The sequence below is a fragment of the Ranitomeya imitator genome, chromosome 4 (assembly GCF_032444005.1).
Source record: "Ranitomeya imitator isolate aRanImi1 chromosome 4, aRanImi1.pri, whole genome shotgun sequence".
NCBI classification, from domain to species: Eukaryota; Metazoa; Chordata; class Amphibia; order Anura; family Dendrobatidae; genus Ranitomeya; species Ranitomeya imitator.
This window is the reverse complement of record NC_091285.1, coordinates 379,444,664-379,465,144: the sequence shown is the minus strand read 5'-3', so window position 1 is coordinate 379,465,144 and position 20,481 is coordinate 379,444,664. Positions and strand designations below refer to the sequence as shown.

The 20,481-nt window shown below is 48.8% G+C and overlaps 1 protein-coding gene across 1 annotated transcript in view; it reads right to left on the bottom strand.

Annotated features, from left to right (window-relative positions):
• Nucleotides 1-1,280: 1,280 nt before the first annotated feature.
• Nucleotides 1,281-20,481, bottom strand: part of DCLRE1C (DNA cross-link repair 1C) — an 89,552-nt gene continuing 70,351 nt past the window's right edge. The window contains exons 12-14 of the mRNA XM_069765170.1: nt 17,818-17,906; nt 3,491-3,591; nt 1,281-2,437 (exon numbers count right to left, since the gene is read on the bottom strand). Of these exons, the coding sequence (XP_069621271.1) occupies nt 1,524-2,437; nt 3,491-3,591; nt 17,818-17,906 (1,104 nt within the window). The 3' untranslated portion in view covers nt 1,281-1,523. The remainder of the gene's footprint in view (nt 2,438-3,490; nt 3,592-17,817; nt 17,907-20,481) is intronic.

Here is a 20,481-nt window from a genome sequence, read left to right as displayed (position 1 = left end):
GCACCCCACACCATCACTGACTGTTGGTACTTGACACTGGACTTCAGGCATTTTGGCATTTCCTTCTCCCCAGTCTTCCTCCAGACTCTGGCACCTTGATTTCCGAATGACATGCAAAATTTGCTTTCATCAGAAAAAAGTACTTGGGACCACTTAGCAACAGTCCAGTGCTGCTTCTCTGTAGCTCAAAAGTGGCTTTACCTGGGGAATGCGGCACCTGTAGCCCATTTCCTGCACACGCCTGTGCACGGTGGCTCTGGATGTTTCCACACCAGACTCAGTCCACTTCTTCCTCAGGTTCCCCAAGGTCTGGAATCGGTCCTTCTCCACAATCTTCCTCAGGGTCCGGTCTCCTCTTCTCGTTGTACAGCGTTTTCTGCCACATTGTTTCCTTCCAACAGACTTACCATTGAGGTGCCTTGATACAGCACTCTGGGAACAGCCTATTTGTTGAGAAATTTCTTTCTGGGTCTTACCCTCTTGCTTGAGGGTGTCAATGATGGCCTTCTTGACATCTGTCAGGTCGCTAGTCTTAGGGTACCGTCACACAGTGAAATTTTGATCGCTACGACGGCACGATTCGTGACGTTCGAGCGATATATCTGTGACGTTCGAGCGATATCGCAATGTCTGACACGCTCCTGCGATCAGGGACCCCGCTGAGAATCGTACGTCGTAGCAGATCGTTTGAAACTTTCTTTCGTCGTCTAGTGTCCCGCTGTGGCGGCATGATTGCATGGTGTAACATATATCGTATACGATGTGCGCATAGTAACCAACGGCTTCTACATCGCACATACGTCATGAAATTATCGCTCCAGCGTCGTAGATTGCAAAGTGTGACAGCAGTCTACGACGCTGGAGCGATATTGTTACGACGCTGGAGCGTCACGGATCGTACCGTCGTAGCGATGAAAATTGCACTGTGTGACGGTACCCTTACCCATGATGGGGGTTTTGAGTAATGAACCAGGCAGGGAGTTTATAAAAGCCTCAGGTATCTTTTGCATGTGTTTAGAGTTAATTAGTTGATTCAGAAGATTAGGGTAATAGGTCGTTTAGAGAACCTTTTCTTGATATGCTAATTTATTGAGACAGGTTTTTTGGGTTATCAGGAGCTGTATGCCAAAATCATCAGTATTAAAACAATAAAAGACCTGACAAATTTCAGTTGGTGGATAATGAATCTATAATATATGAAAGTTTAATTGTAATCATTACATTATGGTAAATAATGAAATTTAACACTATATGCTAATTTTTTGAGAAGGACCTGTATACATCCGAGTCTCCTGTGTAGAGCGCTGCTCCTTGCTTCAGAAATATACACTTCATTTTACTATTTTCATGTAACAAATGTGGTTGTCATTACTAGATTATATATTCACAGGAAATTAAGGCACAAAAACTATAAAGTAACTAAACCCTTGAGAATTGTCTGGCCCCACACATATAAGCATTTTCCCCAGCTGGAGATGAAATAACAGTACTGAATGATAAAGTGATAGTCAATCTTAGAAGGGCTAGGGAATGAACGGCTTACACGGAAGGCACAAGTTCACTTCCCCTGAAGCCAGGCGCTCATACAGATGGTGCAGTTTCTCAGGATGCGGCTGCTCAGCTTCCGGCGTGCATGGAATCTCAAAGTCAGAAGAACTCTGAGAATCTGCTCCGCCATCCGCAGGACGTGCTCCTTGATCCCCTGGTTGTAGGCTCCGCTTACAGTCTCTGGTGTGACTTGTTCCTCTCCTTTCTCCGTTCTCGCCATCGCCTTGTGCTCCTTGTGGATTGGCTTCTCCAGGCAGTGTACCAGCGGTGAGCAGAGAAGCCCCTCCAGTCATACAGTACAGGTCAGCAGCTCTTCTCTCTTGAGATGACAGGAGCACGGTGTCCGCCTGGTTGTCCCATCCTTGGCTACCTTGCTCAGAGATGTGGGTCGACTGGGAGGAGTTTACAGACGATATATGAGTTGAATCATCAGAGTCACTGAATATTTTTGGCGACTGAGAATTTTTCTCCCTTTCATCCTCAGAAGTTTCTGGGTTGTCTCCTTCAACAGGGGGTGAATTAAAGAAGAAATTCCATTGAGGCAAAATGTTTTCTGCCATGGTGGTAGTTGCTGGCAATTGTTCCGGTATTCTATTCATTTCATAGTGATCTGTGGATTGTGATGGTGCCCTTGTACCTGTATTAACCAATTTCAGGTCCTCAGCTTCTTCCTCCTCCTCCTCCTCATCATCCTCTCCATTGGATTCCTCACACTCTAAGAATTCATCTATTGCACCCATAGGCCCTGGGGTAGTCATGCAGATCGCGGAGGGCTTATCACCGCAGCTTACAGACACATTTTCCCATGTCCATTTATCGTCTTTTAGAATTCTGTGCTTCAAACAATTCAATGGATAATCATCAAATAATCCATCAGCACAGTCTTCATCTGCAAAATATGAATGTACGTCATTTATTTACTACAAAAAAAGTGTATGTAAGATCACCAATATACACATACAACCAGAGAATCCCTACAGACGGTCCAACACCCTAAAGGAGCTGGCCCATCAGGTGTGTATAACACAACAATCCAAATTTTATTCCCCCTCCCGGATCCCCAGCGCTGCTCCTCTGGTCCCTGTTAATCGGCTGCAGCACTGATGTCGCGTGAACAGCGCTGCAACTAATCAATACGTTCAACGGCAAAGCTGCTAACTTTAGTGATCGGCTGAAATGCTAGCGCTGTGGCCATTGATTGATAGTCAGGGCTCAAAAGAAAACTTTTCCATGCACAGATAATTAACCCACATGAGTGGATCTACATATATTAGAGTAGAATTTAAATGCATAGCGAACAGCATCATTTCTCAGAGAACGGCAGCTGTGCTTTCCGATTAACATTGAGGAGTAAAAGGAGATGGACGTTTCTGGTTGACAACAGCAGCGCATTCCACCAGACACATCCATCTCCTTTTACTCCACAATATATTTGCAGATTAAGCTTTCCTTTTATCCGTGGGTGTGACTGCAGCAGCCGTATACTAAACGGGCATATAATGGGGGTGTGACATGCAGAAATTGGTTAGGTGGCACCCCCCACCTCACCCCAACTTCCTCTATAATGTATCACATAAGTTCACTTGTCTCACTTTATTCTCTTTCCTATTAACATTAAAGGGGTTGTCCAAGCCAGTGACAGATCCGGAGGTGTCACATTCGTGTGGTGTCCGACACTGGGGACTTCCAACTGATCAACCATTTTCAGTTCTGACACCATTTACATTCAGTATGGGACCGGAATAGCAAGTCTTCATACAATCGTGTTCTGGCCATTCCCAAGTACTCCGCTCTTATTGAAGTGACTGGTAACAGATGATCATTGGGGGTGCCTGTCAATAACACAGTTTTGGGCAACCCCTTTAAATAAAAAATAAATCATATTTAAAAAAAAAAAAAAAAAAAACTTCCAAGAAACATGCATTACTATGAACATCCTCACCTGTCGCATTGATACTTAAGTTTCTCGATCTTTTCAGGCTACCCAGTGGCTTGTACTTGACTTCTGTGCTTTCTGAATAAGATCTACAAAACGGCTTCAAGCTGTAGGACACATGACACAAGATAAATGCACAAAAGCGCTACAATATATATATTTTTTTTTTTTTCTTTTTATTTAAGTGGTGAAAAAAAAAGAAATAAACTGGAAACTTATAAGAAAAAAGACTGCTTATGTTTTGAGCGCCTTTTATTACATTTTATTCCAATGTTGCGGTGGCAAAAAAACATTCATTCTGAAAAAATGTTTTTTTCCCTTGTTACACAGCGATACCAAATATGTGTATGTTTTATTTTTCATTGTTTTAATGGGGCAAAAGGGGAGTGATTTGAACTTATTTTTTTTATTTATTTTAAAAAAATATATATATCTTTATTACTGCACTTAATAGTCCCTTTAGGAGACTTGAAGCTGCGATTGTCTGATCGCTTGGGCTAGACAGAAAACATGACGATCTATGAATGTCAGTCATGGCGACCCACGATCACTTCACAGGCGCGCCGATCGGAGCGTGGAACGACGCGCTCTCTGCCAGTGCATATTAAAAGCCTCTGTCAGAGATTGAGTGTGGCATTTAACATGTTAACTACCTTTTAGAAGCACTTGATGGCTGATTAAATCAGCATGCAAGCCCAAATCAAAGGCAGGCACACAACGTAAGATGTAAGTTTACGTCATATTATGAAGGGGTTAAAATGTATCCTTTATTAGTAAGGATTAAAAATACCCTCCCCATTGGTAACCAAATTGCATAAACATTACATATATAAAATTGGTAACGTTCAAATAGTGACTTTCTACCACATAAATGGATTTGCAACCCACAAAAGATAATTACTAAAGATGTCCATCTGTCCCTATAAATCCCTTGGTAGATCGCTGCCTTGCCATGGAGGTTGGCACCCTACGATAAGTGTAAATTTACAATCACTCTCGGAGTACTTTCTCCCTCTTACAGACATGGCTTCCCTTCATGACACAGATGCTGCTGCTGCCACTTTTTATAACACCACAATAACAGCAACACTTGATTCAGCTGCCCCCCTCACTCATAGCAAAACTCGTACAATCAGCAGGCAGCCCTGGCTGACCAGCCTGACCAAAGAACAGAGACGGGCTTCCAAGGTCGCTGAGCGGAGATGGAAGCAATCCTTCTCTGCCGAACACTTCATCGCATACAAGTAGTCCGTCACCATCTTCAAGTCCACACTCACTGCCGCAAAACAAACTTACTTCTCATCTCTCATATTCTCCCTGTCTCACAAACCTAAGCAGCTTTTCAACACAAATTCTCTACTCCATCCCCTAGCACCTCCTCCCTCTCCTCTCATTTCTGCAGAAGACTTTGCCTCCTTCTTTAAGCAGAAGAATTGATGCGATCAGAGAAAGCTTTGGCACGCAGCCCACAATGCCACTCTTAGCTGCTCAGCCCTGTTCCTCCAAAACCAGCTTCTCCACCATGACAGAAGATCAGCTTTGCACCCTCCTGTCAAGATCACATCTCACCACTTGCACGCTTGACCCGCTCCCGTCGCACCTCATCCCTAACCTCGCCACAGTCTTCATCCCAACCCTAACACACCTCTTCAACCTCTCATTTACAAATGGTGTCTTCCCCTCATCCTTCAAGCATGCCTCGATCACACCCATCCTCAAAAAGCCCTCCCTCAACCCATCCTCTGTATCTAGCCATCGCCCGATAGCTCTTCTCCCTTATGCCTCAAAACTACTGGAAGAGCATGTTCATCTTGAACTGTCCTCCCACCTCTCCTCCTGCTCCCTTCTTTGAACGGTTACAATCTGGCTTCCGACCGCACCACTCAACTGAAACTGCCCTAACTAAAGCCACCAACAACCAACTAAGGCTAGGTTCACATTGCGTTCAGCGTCTCCGTTTAACGGACTATGTTACACCGCGGCATAACGCGGTGTAACGTAGTCCAATAACTGCACCATTGAATGCAATGTCGGTCGCATCGCTAGCGCACGCCCACAATGGGCGTGCGCTAGTGATGCGTCCGACATTGAGTGACGGACTTGAGACGCAGGCTGCAGAGTTTCTGGGTCCGTCACCGCTAGTGCAGATGGAGCTAGCAGATGCTCCATCTGCGCTAGCGCTTTGCAAAGTCAGCACTTACGTCAGCGCAGTCCGTTTAACGTATGCGTTGAACGGACTGCACTAACGCAATGTGAACTTAGCCTAACCACGAAGAGCAAGCGACACTACTCTGTCCTTCTTCTCCTGGACCTGTCTTCTGCCTTCGACACTGTCGACCATTCCCTCCTGCTACAGATTCTCTCATCTCTTGGCATCACAGATTTGGCCCTATCCTGGATCTCGTCATATCTCACAGACTGAACATTCAGTGTCTCCCTCACCACCTCCTTACCTTGTCCCCTGTCTGTCGATGTTCCCCAAGGCCCAGTCCTAGGGCTCCTGCTCTTCTCCATCTACACCTTTGGCCTGGGACAGCTCATAGAATCACACGGTTTGCAATATCATCTCTACGCCGATGACACGCAGATCTACCTCTCTGGACCTGATCTCACTTCCTTACTGACCAAATTCCCACACTGTCTGTCTGCTATTTCAGCTTTCTTTTCTGCTCGCTTTCTAAAACTGAACATGGCCAAAACAGAATTCATCATCTTTCCCCCATCTCACTCTAACCCTCCACGAGACCTATCCATCAATGTCAATGGCTGCTCACTTTCCCAAGCCCCACACTCTCGGTGCCCCGGGGTGATCCTCGACTCTGCCCTCTCTTTCAAGCCACATATCCAAGCCCTTGCCTCCTCCTGCCGACTCAAACTCAAGAATATGATCCGTGCATTCCTTGACCATGAAACCACAAAAACGCTAGTGCACGTCCTTATCTCTCTCCTCGACTACTGCAACCTCCTACTCTCTGGCCTCCCATCTAGCACTCTGGCACCACTCCAATCCATCCTACACTCTGCTGCCCGACTAATCCACCTGTCTCCCCGTTATTCCCCAGCCTCTCCTCTCTGCCAAGCCCTTCACTGGCTTCCTATTGTCCAGAGGCTCCAGTTCTAAACCCTAACTATGACATACAAAGCCATCCACAACCTGTCTCCTCCATACATCTGTGACATGGTCTCCCGATAATTATTCACACGCAGGCTTCGATCCTCTCAAGATATCCTTCTCTACTCCCCTCTTATCTCTTCTTCCCACAACCGCATACAAGACTTCTCCCTTGCTTCCCCCATACTCTGGAACTCTCTACCCCAACACATCAGACTCTCGCCTACCACGGAAACCTTCAAAAAGAACCTTAAGACCCACCTCTTCCAACAACCGTACAACCTGCAGTGATCCTTAGTCTGCTGAACTGCCACACGACCAGCTCTACCCTCTCCTTTTGCATCCTCACCCATCCCCTGTAGACTGTGAGCCCTCGCGGGCAGGGTCCTCTCTCCTTCTGTACTTATGTGTCTTGTTTTGCTCATGTTTATTGTACTTGTCTATATTTGCCCCTTTCACATGTAAAGCGCCAAGGAATAAATGGCATTATACAAATGTATAATAATAATAATAATGGCGCCACCGCACACTGAGAATTATTCCTCTATGTCTCTTAGTAAATGCAGGCTCAATCTTAAATCAACATGAAGAACTGTAAATCCACATCTAGAGACATAAAGCTAAATTACCCAGCTACATGGATAAAAATATAGGGCTATAATCCAGGCTGGAATGGGACAGAAAAAAAAGGTTCTATAGGTAGGTTATCCATATCCTAAACTACTTCCAATGAGCATGTGTTCATCAGAGCACTGCTCTACTAATCTGACTTGCATGCAGTGTCGCTACGCATTTCCCCTCCATCATTCGCTTCATCAGGAGACTCTTAGACAGCAGGCATCAAATCATGACATCCTTTGTAAAATAGTACGGTCTCTGAACTGTCTTGTCGGACACATTTTCAGACATCTTTAACCCCTTAGCGACCGCCGATACGCCTTTTAACGGCGGCCGCTAAGGGTACTTAAACCACAGCGCCGTTAATTAACGGCGCTATGGAAAAAGTCCATAGCGCCCCCCAGAGGCCGATTTTCTCCGGGGTCTCGGCTGCCGAGGGTAGCCGAGACCCCAGAGAACATGATTCGGGGGGTTTTTAACCCACCCCGCATTTGCGATCGCCGGTAATTAACCGTTTACCGGCGATCGCAAAAAAAAAAAAAAAAAAAAAGCGATCTCTTTTTAATTTCTCTGTCCTCCGATGTGATCGCACATCGGAGGACAGAGAAAAGGGGTCCCAGGTGGCCCCCCAATACTCACCTAGCTCCCCCGATGCTCCTCGTGTCTCCCGGTGGGCGCCGCCATCTTCAAAATGGCGGGCGCATGCGCAGTGCGCCCGCCGGCCGGCACCGGGAGAATCTTTGGGGTCTCGGCTGCCGGGGGTAGCCGAGACCCCAAAGAGCACGATCGGGGTCGGTATTACCGACCCCTGTTTTGCGATCGCCGGTAATTAACTGTTTACCGGCGACCGCAAAAAAAAAAAAAAAAGTAAAGTGTAATTCTCTGTCCTCTGATGTGATCGCACATCAGAGGACAGAGAAATAGGGGGATTCGGGGACCCTAGCATACTCACCTAGGTCCCTGGATCCTCTTGCTGCTCCTCCTGGCCGCCGGCAGCAGAACATGGCAGACGCATGCCCAGTGCGCCCGCCATCTGTCTCCATCTGCCGGCCGGCAGGAGAACAGCAGTTGGGGCTAAAATTAGGGTTAGGGTTAGGGGTAGGGTTAGGGGTAGGGTTAGGGGTAGGGTTAGGTTAGGGGTAGGGTTAGGGGTAGGGTTAGGTTAGGGTTAGGGGTAGGGGTAGGGTTAGGGGTAGGGCTAGGGTTAGGGCTAAATTTAGGGTTAGGGTTGGGGCTAAATTTAGGGTTAGGGTTGGGGCTAAATTTAGGGTTAGGGTTGGGGCTAAACTTAGGGTTAGGCTTCTTTCACACTTACGTCGGTACGGGGCCGTCGCAATGCGTCGGCCCGACATACCGACGCACGTTGTGAAAATTGTGCACAACGTGGGCAGCAGCTGTAGTTTTTCAACACATCCGCTGCCCAATCTATGTCCTGGGGAGGAGGGGGCGGAGTTACGGCCACGCATGTGCGGTCAGAAATGGCAGATGCGACGTACAAAAAAACGTTTCATTGAACTTTTTTTGTGCCGACGCTCCGCCAAAACACAACTGATCCAGTGCACGACGGACGCGACGTGTGGCCATCCGTCACGATCCGTCGGCAATACAAGTCTATGGGCAAAAAACGCATCCTGCGGGCACATTTGCAGGATCCGTTTCTTGTCCAAAACGACGGATTGCGACAGAATGCCAAACGACGCAAGTGTGAAAGTAGCCCTAGGGTTAGGGTTGGGGCTAAAGTTAGGGCTAGGGTTGGGGCTAAAGTTAGGGTTAGAGCTGGGATTAGGGTTAGGGTTTGGATTAGGGTTCGTATTAGGGTTAGGGTTGGCATTAGGGTTACGCTTGGGATTAGGGTTAGGTTTGGGATTAGGGTTAAGGTTAGGGTTGTGATTAGGGGTGTATTGGGATTAGGGTTAGGTTTGAGGTTAGGGTTGAGATTAGGATTAGGGGTGTGTTGGATTTAGGGTTTTGATTAGGGTTATGGTTAGGGTTGACATTAGGGTTGTTTTGGGGTAAGGGTTGTGATTATGGTTAGGGTTAGTGATTAGGATTATGGATGAGGTTGGGATTAGGGTTAGGGGTGTGTTGGGGTTAGGGTTGGAGCTAGAATTGGGGGGTTTCCACTGTTTAGGTACATCAGGGGGTCTCCAAACACGACAGCCAATTTTGCGCTCAAAAAGTCAAATGGTGCTCCCTCCCTTCTGAGCTCTGCCGTGCGCCCAAACAGTGGGTTACCCCCACATATGGGGCATCAGCGTACTCGGGATAAATTGGACAACAACTTCTGGGGTCCAATTTCTCTTGTTACCCTTGTGAAAATAAAAACTTGGGGGCTACAAAATCTTTTTTGTGAAAAAAAAAAATATTTTTTATTTTCACGACTCTGCATTCTAAACTTCTGTGAAGCACTTGGGCATTCAAAGTTCTCACCACACATCTAGATAAGTTCCTTGGGGGGTCTAGTTTCCAAAATGGGGTCACTTGTGGGGGGTTACTACAGTTTAGGTACATCAGGGGCTCTGCAATCGCAACATAATGCCCACAGACCATTCTATCAAAGTCTGCATTCCAAAAAGGCGCTCCTTCCCTTCCGAGCTCTGCCGTGCGCCCAAACAGTGGTTTACCCCCACATATGGCGCATCAGCGTACTCGGGATAAATTGGACAACAACTATTGCAGTCCAATTTCTCCTGTTACCCTTGTGAAAATAAAAACTTGGGGGCTACAATATCTTTTTTGTGGAAAAAACAGGATTTTTGGTTGCTTACCGTAAAATCTGTTTCTCGGAGCCTTCATTGGGGGACACAGGAACCATGGGGTGTATGCTGCTGCCACTAGGAGGCTGACACTATGCAAATAAAAAAAGTTAGCTCCTCTGCAGTGTACACCCTACCGACAGGAAGTAGGATATTCAGTTAGTGAGAAAGCAGTAGGAGAAGCAACGTGTAAAAGAGAACTATAATAATAATAATATGATAATAATAAACTTTATTTATATAGCGCCGACAAATTCTACGGCGCTCCATAGATTAACAGTTTCAAACACTCAAAGAGTGTTCAAAGAACTCAAACGTAAACAGTAAACAGAGCTGTTCAACTTGGGAGGGAGCTGTGTCCCCCAATGAAGGCTCCGAGAAACAGATTTTACGGTAAGCAACCAAAAATCCTGTTTTCTCTATCGCCTTTCATTGGGGGACACAGGAACCATGGGACGTCCCAAAGCAGTCCCTGGGGTGGGGAAAACCGACTTCCATCAGGTCCGAGGACTCACCACTGCTGCCTGCAGGATCCTTCTGCCCAGGCTGGAGTCCGCCGTAGTTTGGCGAAACGTGTGGATGGAAGATCAGGTTGCCGCTTGCAAAGCCATCAGCGATAACCCCGTGGCATACCGCACTGGAAGCGCCGATTGCCCGGGTAGAGTGAGCCTTATCTCAGGAGGCACTCTTGTTCTTGACCCGGAAGCTTCCAAACTTGCCATTCTGATAGAGCGAGCAATAGTCGCCTTGGAAGCCGGCAGGCCTCTACGCACGCCATCAGGGATGGCGAAAAGAGAATCCATCTTTCGGAAAGCGGCTGTGCTAGCCAGGGAGATCCTCACTGCCCTGACGAGACCCAGCCTGTTCAACGATCACTCCAGAGTCGGAGCTGGACAAAAGGAAAGGTATAACGATGTCCTCGTTGAGGTGGAAAGATGAAAACCACCTCGAGAAAGGAAGGAAGGCAGAGGTCTGCGACCACCTTGTCCTGGATTAAAATCAAGAAAGGAGGTCGGCAAGAAATGGCCGCCAACTCAAAAACGCGGCGGATCGAAGAGATGGACCTGGGAAAAGCCACCTTCCGAGATAGAACTGACAGGGAAAACTCCCTGAGAGGCTATAAGGGGGGAACCCCTAAGCACCACCAACCCAACCTTTAAATCCCATGAATCCAGAGGCCCTGTACGGGAGGGACAGCGTGGGCCACTCATTGAAGGGAGGTCTTAACCTGTGGCTGAGAAGATAACGTCTTCTTAAAGGGAAGAAGAGCGTAGGAACCTGGCCCTATAGGGAACTGAGAGCGAAGCCCGAATCCCGTCCTGCCTGAAGGAAAACCAAATGGAAGGCAGGGAAAAAGGACATGGGTGAAAAGCGGTTGGACTCGCAACAACGAAAGTAAGCCTACCAGGTACGATAGTAGATCCTGAAAGAAGACGAAGGCTTCCCAGCCTGGACTATACAGTGACCCATCTGGGCCGAAAGGCCGGACGCTCTTAGAACTGTGGAGTCCACAGCCACGCCGTTAAACTGGGCGACCGATAATTCGGGTGAAAAATCGAACCCTGAGACAGCAGATCGGGTCCGCCTGGAAGACACCAGGGGTGTCCGCGAGAGGATTGACGATGTCTGCAAACTAGGACCTCCTGGGCCAATCCGGGACGATCAGAATGACCGGCACCCATCCAGCCTTGATCTTTTTCGACAGCTTGGAAAGCAAGGGAAGGCATGGAAACCAATAGGGGAGCCCGAACTGCGACCGAGGAATGGCCAGAGCGTCAACCCCACTGTGAGAGAAACACGGGACCCTGAGCCGACCCGAGGGACCTCCTGTTCAATCGGGACGCCATGAGGACCACCTCTGGAGTCCCCCATAGAAAAGTAATCCGATAGGAAACCTCCTGAAGTACCATTCCCCTGCCGCGAGGCCCTCGCGGCCGAGGAAGTCGGCGGCCTAAATGTCCACGCCGGGGACATGCACTGCGGAGCTCACCAGGACTGTTGCCTCTGTCCAAAGGAGGATCCTGGAATCTCGGCCGAGGCCAGCGAACGCCGAGTCCACCGCTGGTGGTAGACATATGCCACAGCTGTGTCATTGTCTGTCTGGATTCGAATTGGCAGGCTGCTGAGAATCCTTACCCAGTGAAGGAAAGACAGAAAGATGATCCGGAACTCGAGGACATTGATCGGCAGAGGGTTCCTGCGCCGACCAACCACCCTGAAAGAACAGGAGACAAAGCCCCGCGCCTCCGCGAGCGGACAGGCGTCCGTCGTCACCACCTGCCAGGGAACTGGAAGGAAGGATATGCTGTGAAGGATCTACTCTGGGATAAGAGAAGTGACCTCGGCCACAAGTCGAGGAACCATTTGACCTGGGAGAAAGCCGGATCGGACGATGCAGGGAGAAGACAGACCTGTCCCCTGCGATAAAATAGCCTGCTGAAGAAGTCTTGAAAGAAACGGGCGAAGGGAAAATTGCTTCCGATGTTGCAACCAAACCTCCTTAGGGTCTTTAAGGCCCATCGGAAAGGAGGGGAGCCGAGAACCCTGGAGCAAGCGAACTTCCTGACAAAGGAGGGATATCCTGTCCTCGGGAAGGAAGACTCTGGTCCGACAAGTGTCGAAGAACATGCCCGGAGATACGAGGCGCTGAACAAGACGGAACTTCTTCCTGTTGACGAGCCACCCGCAACGGTTAGAATGTCGGGAAAGATGGATAGACTTTCGGGAGCCTGAAACCGAAATTCCTGAGCCTCCATGAAAGTGATTACTGAACGAGGGAATATCATCCTGAAGTGTCTCCGACGAAACTTCCTGTTCAGCAAATGGAGATCCGGACTGGGACGAACCTTGTTGTCCTGTGTCAGTACAGAAAGATTCGAAGAGAAGCCTGTGAACCGTTGAACCGTTCCTGTTCTGGGACGGGAACGTTTACCCCAGATTTAAGGAGGGAAACAATGGCCGTAAAGAAACCCGGGACTAGAGCGGGGTCTCTTGGAGGTTGGGATTTGAAGAAAACGATCCCAGGACCGTGAAATGAAGAATTTGTATCTAGAGGATACAAGTGCCCTGGCCCAGCGCCCTCTACTGAGGAGACCCAGACGTCCCTGAGGAACAGGAGACGGTTGCCCAGCCTGAGAAACGGGCTGGGGTCTGGTCGTGGGTCATGCCTAGGTGGAACCTCCAGTCCTGGACCTGGAGAATCCAACTTAGGAGTAGCGGGCACGCCAGAAAAGAGTGAGTCGAAGAATACCTTCTTCTCTTAACGTGCCTGTGGCCTCTGCGAAGAGGAATCTGATGCCGCAAAACTACGAAAAAAGTCAAAAAGACCGAAGTAGCCGCCTAAAGGGAAAGTAGGCGAGGTCTGGAGAAGGGGACTGGTGCCGCCAGTGGCGTCCTTAATAAATTTGGTCCAGCTTGGAACCGAAAGGATGTGAACCTTTAAAAGGCAGGCTCGTAAGGGACTTCTTTGATGACTCTTGAGCCAAACAGTGCGACAGCTGGCAACAACATTACTGGGCGCCTGTGCGGCAGAAGACGCGACGTCCAGGGAACAAAATATTCCCCGGCGTGAGTAATCTGGGTGGCAAGTTCCGCCAGCCGGCCTGATGGAGCTCCAGCTTGAATGCCCCAACGGAGTTGTTTAGCCCCTCGGATACAGACTTCGAAACCCAAATGGAAGCCAAGGCTGGGCATTGGGATGATTCGGCAGTTTTGAAAGCCGACTTCACGAAGGATTCCATGATCCTATCGATGGAATCTTTCAGAGCCGCCCACCGGACAGCGTAAGGACTGTGTTGGTGGCAAGTTTAGCAGCCGACGGATCCACAGGGGGAGAGGTCGTTCTCTAACGCCTCTCATTCCCGTTGGCAATGAGATCCGGAGGAAAGAGATATGAGACTCCAAGACGCTTGTCTCTTTGCGAACTTCTGGTAGAATTCGCTCTTTCTTTGGACAGAAGCTCCTTGAATTCAGGATGAGGAGCAAATACCTTGAGAGGTAGCTTAGACAGTCTAAACGAAACCGCCTGATCTGCGGGTTTCGTAGAGGAATCTTTGATGCCACAGGTCTGATTGGTCGCTCCAATGAGGCTTTGAACCATATCCCTCATGTTAGCGATTTGGTTCGAAACCGGCCCCAAATTATCCTTCGAAGGCGTATCATAGAAAGCCTCGCCTGACTCAGGGAAGGAGGATCGGGAGGACGCCGACTGCAGAGGAGGACCGAGTGTCGAGAAGAAGACTCAGACTGGCATTCCTGTCTGGACCTTTTGCAGCTAGCCTTGGAGGGCTCGGACGGAGCTTCCAGCGACCCGGTGGCTACTGCGGGGGTCTGCAGGGGTAACCGATCCAGCACGGACACCAGGGTTGAGACACCCGTGTTAGATTGGCCACCGATTGAGACAGAGAGGAGGCCCAGCCTGGGATGGGGTTATCACTCTCGGGCGGATCGGCCGGGGGATCCTGGGCGGTAGGCACAATCGGGTTGCTGCAGGAGTAGGAAGACGAGAATGGCCCCCTTTTTGCCCGAGTGGTTAGGGGGCAGGGGGGTTTGGGGGCAAAGGGGAGTGTCAGTCTGCAGAGCAGAGCTACTCACGGTAGACGAAAAACGGGATCCGGAGGACGCTGTTCGGCTTGATAGGATGGGCCTCCGGTAAGAAGTCGTCTTTTAGGCAGGAGGGTGATGTGGGCTCCTGCCGCAAATTGGACTCGATCTGCGGATGTGACAGCGGTATGGGCTCCTGAGATTGAGGTGCATGTAAAGGAGACCCAAGATGGTGCCGGTGGGCGGAGAGAAGGCGGGCCGCAGTGAAAATGTCGGGCGGGAGAAAAGCCCGCCCGATGAGAGAAGAAAGGGGGCGGAGTCCGGCACCGGAAGTAGGCCCAGGCAGAAGCCGGGGCCTAAATTAGCGATCGGTGACCGGCATGGAAGGGCCGAAGCGGCAAACAGCGCGCCGCAGAAGGCGACAGGCGAGCGGCCGCCCACAGCGGCGGGAGCAGCGCAGCCGCAGGTTCAAAGCGGCGCGGCGGTCCGGCAAGCCGCCACGCCGAGGGAGGACGCGCGGCGCTGCAAGCGGCCAGAGGGACACAGCTGCAGGGGGCCCAACCAGCGACGCGGCGGCCGGCAAAGCCGCCGCGCCGAAAAGAAGCGAACGGCCGCATACAGCGGCCGGAGCAGGGAAGCCACAGAGGGCCGAAGCGATGCGGCGGCCGGCAAAGCCGCCGCGCTGAAAGGAAATGAACGGCCGCACACAGCGGCCGGAGCAGGGAAGCCACCGAGGGCCGCGCTGAAGCCGGGGCTGGGAAGCCCACAGGACCCGAGGCGGAAATGTCCCCCCTGAGCAAGGCCACGCAGACAGCGCGCCCGGACAAGAAGCGGCGCGGCGGTCCGCAAAGGCAGCCGCGCCGGAACAGGGGACAGGGAGGCCGCATCCACGGAAGTGGCGCGGCCGAAAAGAGATGCGACCCGCACCAGAAAACTCCCCAAATAGGAACCCCCTTTTTAGGATCCAGGGAAGCCACAGGGTGGGGAGGGAAAATACTCACCTAAACATCCCACGCCGGTACTAACCTGGAAGGAATGAGACGTCCACGGAGGCGATGGACGTCCTCGTCTCCTCCGACCGACAGGCTCTGGTGGGCGAGTGGGTGGGGGACGGAGCCAGGACCGGACTTCTGAGCACGCTTGTGTGCTAGGATCTTGGTCCTGGAGAGGGATCTATGAGGATACGGGGTGGCAGTACACGCCGTACTCATAGTCCGCATAGTGGGACTACAGGTGTGAGTGTTCACCCTGTATCCCTCCGGAAAAACATGAAAGGTAACGACGCACATTGAGGTAGATAAGGGTCTAATGAAAGACCCGTGTCCACCTCCTACTGACACTAAGCTAAACTGAATATCCTACTTCCTGTCGGTAGGGTGTACACTGCAGAGGAGGAGCTAACTTTTTTTATTTGCATAGTGTCAGCCTCCTAGTGGCAGCAGCATACACCCCATGGTTCCTGTGTCCCCCAATGAAAGGCGATAGAGAAAAAAATATTTTTTATTTTCACGACTCTGCATTCTAAACTTCTGTGAAGCACTTGGGCATTCAAAGTTCTCACCACACATCTAGATAAGTTCCTTGGGGGGTCTAGTTTCCAAAATGGGGTCACTTGTGGAGGGTTTCTACTGGTTAGGTACATCAGGGGCTCTGCAAACGCAACATAATACCCGCAGACCATTCTATCAAAGTCTGCATTCCAAAACGGCGCTCCTTCCTTCCGAGCTCTGCCGTGCGCCCAAACAGTGGTTTACCCCCACATATGGGGTACCAAAATACTCAGGACAAATTGGACAACAACTTTTGGGGTCCAATTTCTCTTGTTACCCTTGTGAAAATAAAAATTTGGTGGCTAAAAAATCTTTTTTGTGGAAAAAAAAAATATTTTTTATTTTCACGGCTCTGCATTATAAACTTCTGTGAAGCACTTGGGCATTCAAGGTTCTCACCACACATCTAGATAAGTTCCATGGGGGGTCTAGTTTCCAAAATGGGGTCACTTGTGGGGGATTTCTACTGTTTAGGCACATCAGGGGCTCTCCAAACGCGACATGGCGTCCGATCTCAATTCCAGCCAATTCTACATTGAAAAAGTAAAACGGCACTCTTTCTCTTCCAAGCTCTGCGGTGCGCCCAAACAGTGGTTTACCCCCACATATTGGGTATCGACGTACTCAGGAGAAATTGCACAACAACTTTAGTGGTCTAATTTCTCCTGTTACCCTTGTGAAAATAAAAATTTGTGGGCGAAAAGATCATTTTTGTGTAAACAAAAGCGATTTTTTATTTTCACGGCTCTACGTTATAAACTTCTGTGAAGCACTTGGGGGTTCAAAGTGCTCACCACACATCTAGATAAGTTCCTTAAGGGGTCTAGTTTCCAAAATGGTGTCACTTGTGGGGAGTTTCCACTGTTTAGGTACATCAGGGGCTCTCTAAATGTGACATGGTGTCCGATCTCAATTCCAACTGCATTGAAAAAGTCAAACGGCGCTCCTTCAAGCTCTGCGGTGCGCCCAAACAGTGGTTTACCCCCACATATGGGGTATTGGCGTATTCAGGAGAAATTGCATAATAAAATTTATGGTTACATTTCTGTTTTTACACTTGTGAAAATAAAAAAAATGGTTCTGAATTAAGATGTTTGCAAAAAAAAGTTAAATGTTCATTTTTTCCTTCCACATTGTTTCAGTTCCTGTGAAGCACGTAAAGGGTTAATAAACTTCTTGAATGTGGTTTTGAGAACCTTGAGGGGTGTAGTTTTTAGAATGGTGTCACACTTCATTATTTTCTATCATATAGACCCCTCAAAATGACTTCAAATGTGATGTGGTCCCTAAAAAAAAATGGTGTTGTAAAAATGAGAAATTGCTGGTCAACTTTTAACCCTTATAACTCCCTAACAAAAAAAAATTTTGTTTCCAAAATTGTGCTGATGTAAAGTAGACATGTGGGAAATGTTATTTATTAACTATTTTTCATGACATATCTCTCTGATTTAAGGGCATAAAAATACAAAGTTTGAAAATTGCAAAATTTTCGCCATATTTCCGTTTTTTTCATAAATAATCGCAAGTAATATCGAAGAAATGTTACCACTAACATGAAGTACAATATGTCACGAAAAAACAATCTCAGAATCAGCGGGATCCGTTGAAGCGTTCCAGAGTTATAACCTCATAAAGTGACAGTGGTCAGAATTGCAAAAATTGGCCTGGTCATTAAGTACCAAATTGGCTCTGTCACTAAGGGGTTAAAAAACAAAAAAAAATATATATATATATATTTTTTTTTTTTTTACTCACATTTCCTCAACATATGCTAATGATCTCCCAACTGGAATCACACTTGGATACACATTCATAGGTTTTATGTGATGCAAAAAGTCTTTAATCTAAACAGAAGAAAAAAGAAAATCAGGTTGTTGAATACAATATTTTTATATTAGGCGCCTATCTATATATATAATTGTCTAAGGGGTACTTCCATCTTTCTGTCCCGGAAATCCAGCGTCGCTGATTGGTCTCGGCAGCTGCCTGTCATGGCTGCCGCGACCAATCAGCGACGGGCACAGTCCGATTAGTCCCTCCTCTGCAGTCAGTGCCCGGTGCCCGCTCCAGAATCCCCTCCAGTCACCCCTCACACAGGGTTAATGGCAGCGGTAACGGGCCGCGGTGTAACACTCCGTTACCGCTGCTATTAACCCTGTGTGTCCCCAACTATGTACTATTGATGCTGCCTATGCAGCATCAATAGTAAAAATATGTCATGTTAAAAAAAACAAAAAACCTGCTATACTCACCATCCGCCGCCTTTCCCGCTCCTCGGGACGCTCCGGTGACCGCTCCATGCAAGCGGCATGTTCCGTTGGCAAGGATTGTATGCGACAAGGACCTGCCATGATGTCACGGTCATGTGACCGCGACATCATCACAGGTCCTGCGCTCATACCAGCCCTGGGACCGGAAGCTGCCGCTTGCAATGGAGCGGTCACCGGAGCGTCCCGAGGAGCGGGAAAGGCGGCGACTTCAACGGGCCTTCGGAAGGTGAGTATATGTTTATTTTTTATTTTAAGTCTCTATACTACATGGCTCTGTGCTGTATAGTCCGTCGCTGTGCAATATACTACGTGGCTGTGCAATATACTACGTGGCTCTGTGCTGTATAGTCCGTCGCTGGGCAATATACTACGTGACTGGGCAATATACTACGTGGCTCTGTGCTGTATAGTCCGTCACTGTGCAATATACTACGTGACTGGGCAATATACTACGTGACTGGGCAATATACTACGTGGCTGTGCAATATACTACGTGGCTGTGCAATATACTACGTGGCTGTGCAATATACTACGTGGCTCTGTGCTGTATAGTCCGTCGCTGGGCAATATACTATGTGACTGGGCAATATACTACGTGGCTCTGTGCTGCATAGTCCGTCGCTGTGCAATATACTACGTGACTGGGCAATATACTACGTGGCTGGGCAATATACTACGTGGCTGGGCAATATACTACGTGGCTCTGTGCTGTATAGTCCGTCGCTGGGCAATATACTACGTGACTGGGCAATATACTACGTGGCTCTGTGCTGTATAGTCCGTCGCTGTGCAATATACTACGTGACTGGGCAATATACTACGTGACTGGGCAATATACTACGTGGCTCTGTGCAATATACTACGTGGCTGGCCAATATACTACGTGGCTGGCCAATATACTACGTGGCTGGCCAATATACTACGTGGCTGGCCAATATACTACGTGGCTGGCCAATATACTACGTGGCTGGCCAATATACTACGTGGCTGGCCAATATACTACGTGGCTGGCCAATATACTACGTGACTGGGCAATATACTACGTGGCTGGGCAATATACTACGTGGCTGGGCAATATACTACGTGGCTGGGCAATATACTACTTGGCTGGGCAATATACTACGTGGCTGGGCAATATACTACGTGGCTCTGTGCTGTATAGTCCGTCGCTGTGCAATATACTACGTGACTGGGCAATATACTACGTGACTGGGCAATATACTACGTGGCTCTGTGCAATATACTACGTGGCTGGCCAATATACTACGTGGCTGGCCAATATACTACGTGGCTGGCCAATATACTACGTGGCTGGCCAATATACTACGTGGCTGGCCAATATACTACGTGGCTGGCCAATATACTACGTGGCTGGCCAATATACTACGTGGCTGGCCAATATACTACGTGGCTGGCCAATATACTACGTGGCTGGCCAATATACTACGTGACTGGGCAATATACTACGTGGCTGGGCAATATACTACATGGCTGGGCAATATACTACGTGGCTGGGCAATATACTACGTGGCTGGGCAATATACTACTTGGCTGGGCAATATACTACGTGGCTGGGCAATATACTACGTGGCTCTGTGCTGTATAGTCCGTCGCTGTGCAATATACTACGTGACTGGGCAATATACTACGTGACTGGGCAATATACTACCTGGCTCTGTGCAATATACAACGTGGCTGGCAAATATACTACGTGGCTGGCCAATATACTACGTGGCTGGCCAATATACTACGTGGCTGGCCAATATACTACGTGGCTGGCCAATATACTACGTGGCTGGCCAATATACTACGTGGCTGGCCAATATACTACGTGGCTGGCCAATATACTACGTGGCTGGCCAATATACTACGTGGCTGGCCAATATACTACGTGGCTGGCCAATATACTACGTGGCTGGCCAATATACTACGTGGCTGGCCAATATACTACGTGGCTGGCCAATATACTACGTGGCTGGCCAATATACTACGTGACTGGGCAATATACTACGTGACTGGGCAATATACTACGTGACTGGGCAATATACTACGTGGACATGCATATTCTAGAATACCCGATGCGTTAGAATCGGGCCACCATCTAGTAAGGAAATAATGGTCCAGTTAGAAATAATGTAATTGCAAAAAA